Source organism: Ceratina calcarata, unplaced genomic scaffold (assembly GCF_001652005.2).
Source record: "Ceratina calcarata isolate Rehan_Ccalc_2016 unplaced genomic scaffold, ASM165200v1 scaffold301.2, whole genome shotgun sequence".
Lineage (NCBI taxonomy): Eukaryota > Metazoa > Arthropoda > Insecta > Hymenoptera > Apidae > Ceratina > Ceratina calcarata.
In genome coordinates this window covers 41,756-43,436 of record NW_017152577.1, presented here as the reverse complement: position 1 = coordinate 43,436, position 1,681 = coordinate 41,756, and the positions used below count along the sequence as shown (strand labels likewise).

The 1,681-nt window shown below is 36.2% G+C and overlaps 2 protein-coding genes across 2 annotated transcripts in view; both read left to right on the top strand.

The window, feature by feature from the left end:
* The window catches only part of LOC108624179 (glyoxal reductase-like), a 1,836-nt gene extending 1,443 nt beyond the window's left edge, over window positions 1–393 (top strand). Inside the window, exon 5 of the mRNA XM_018023293.2 lies at window positions 32–393. Within this exon, the coding sequence (XP_017878782.1) occupies window positions 32–373 (342 nt within the window). The 3' untranslated portion in view covers window positions 374–393. The remainder of the gene's footprint in view (window positions 1–31) is intronic.
* LOC108624178 (Adenosine deaminase, tRNA-specific 1) lies at window positions 390–1,675 on the top strand (the record flags this gene model as incomplete). Its single annotated transcript, XM_018023292.2, has 3 exons — window positions 390–1,070; window positions 1,136–1,387; window positions 1,456–1,675. Coding segments are annotated over exons 1-3 (1,134 nt in total), but the record flags the coding sequence as incomplete, so codon positions are not given.
* Between the last annotated feature and the right edge of the window lie 6 nt (window positions 1,676–1,681).

Below are 1,681 nucleotides of genomic sequence, written 5' to 3'. Positions count from 1 at the left end.
TAATATATAAAATTGTATTGATGCTTGACAGGTTGAATTGCATCCACATTACAGGCAAGAGGAGTTGATTAAGTATTGCGATGAGAAAGGGATTCATGTACAAGCATACTCTTCTTTAGGCACTAGCAAACGAATCAATCTTTTATCTGATCCGACTGTAATAAAAATCGCTTCTGAGCTTAATGTCTCACCGGCACGCGTATTATTAAAATGGGCGTTACAACAAAAAATCGGTATCATTCCGAAAGCTGTACAGAAGGAACATATAAGAGACAATGCACAGTTAGATTTTTCTATCAATGAAGAACATATGAATATGCTGTCTTCTCTACCTCAGCAGAAATATGTTTGGGATCCTTCCAATGTCTGCTAAATAAACTTGTAACACAGATAGTATATGTAAGGAACATGGAATTTTCTGATCGAGTGGCACAACTTTGTTTAGAAAAATATAAAAAACTTGGCAAAAATGGTAAACCGTCGGATAAAGAATGGACTGTGCTGTCGGGTATTGTTTTAAAAAAAGGAGATAATTCACTGTCTCTGGTAGCTCTCGCTACGGGAACGAAGTGCCTAGGAGAAGTAGATTTAATGAATACGAAATTGTATGAAGAAGGTTCTAGATTGAGTGATTCCCATGCGGAAGTTCTTGTGAGACGTGCCTTATTAAGGTATTTGTACGAGCAGATTCATTTATTGCTGAGCGGTGCTAGAAGCGATGTATTTATAATGATCGATAAAAAGATTCGATTAAATCCTGACGTATCATTTCATTTTTTTACGAGCCAAACTCCTTGCGGCGATTGTTCTATATTTTTGAAAGAAGACTTTTGCGAGCATCGTGCACCTCCGATAAAAATTAGAAAATGTGATTATGATAATGGGGAGATAGTAAAGTTGATTAGCGATAAGAAGGATATATATAGGACAGGTGCAAAATGTGTTAAAGCTGAGGAACACCAAGATCCTCATTTGCCTGGTGTAAATTACCACGTGCTCGGGCCATTACGTACTAAACCAGGAAGAGGGAATCCGACTCTTAGTTTATCTTGTTCGGATAAAATGGCAAAGTAAATAAAATTATAAGCACTTTCAAGTACGGATGTGACTCTACAGCTTTGCGCATTAATTTTAGATGGAATATCCTTGGCATGCAAGGCTCACTTTTATCAATACTGATCCCTCCAATAAAAATTGAAAGTGTCATAGTTGGAGGTGCTTCTCCCTTTTCTCTACAAGCGATGGAACGTGGATTATTTCAGCGGTTCAATAAGAGTATTTGTAAATTAAATATTGTACAAAGCAAGCTTTCTTTTAAACAGCAAAAGAATTCTGATAGGAAACACCCGTGCCCATCTAGTATAATATGGTGTGCTGTAAAAAATTGGTAATTTTCAATGTACGCTTTATTATTGTTTCTCTTTAGAAAGTAGAATTAAAACGATTTTTTTATAGCGATACTGAGATAGCCGTCGAGGGCAGAAAGCAAGGAGCTACGAAAAAAAAGAAAGCTAGTAATTTACTCGTAACGAGACGAGCTCTGTTCAAGACATTCTTGCAAATTTGCGACGAATACACAAATTTTGATTGTAATATAAGACATCCTAAGAAAATAACTTATTTAGATTGTAAAAGATGGTCTAAGGATTATCAGAGCTCATGGAGCGCATTGAAATCAGGA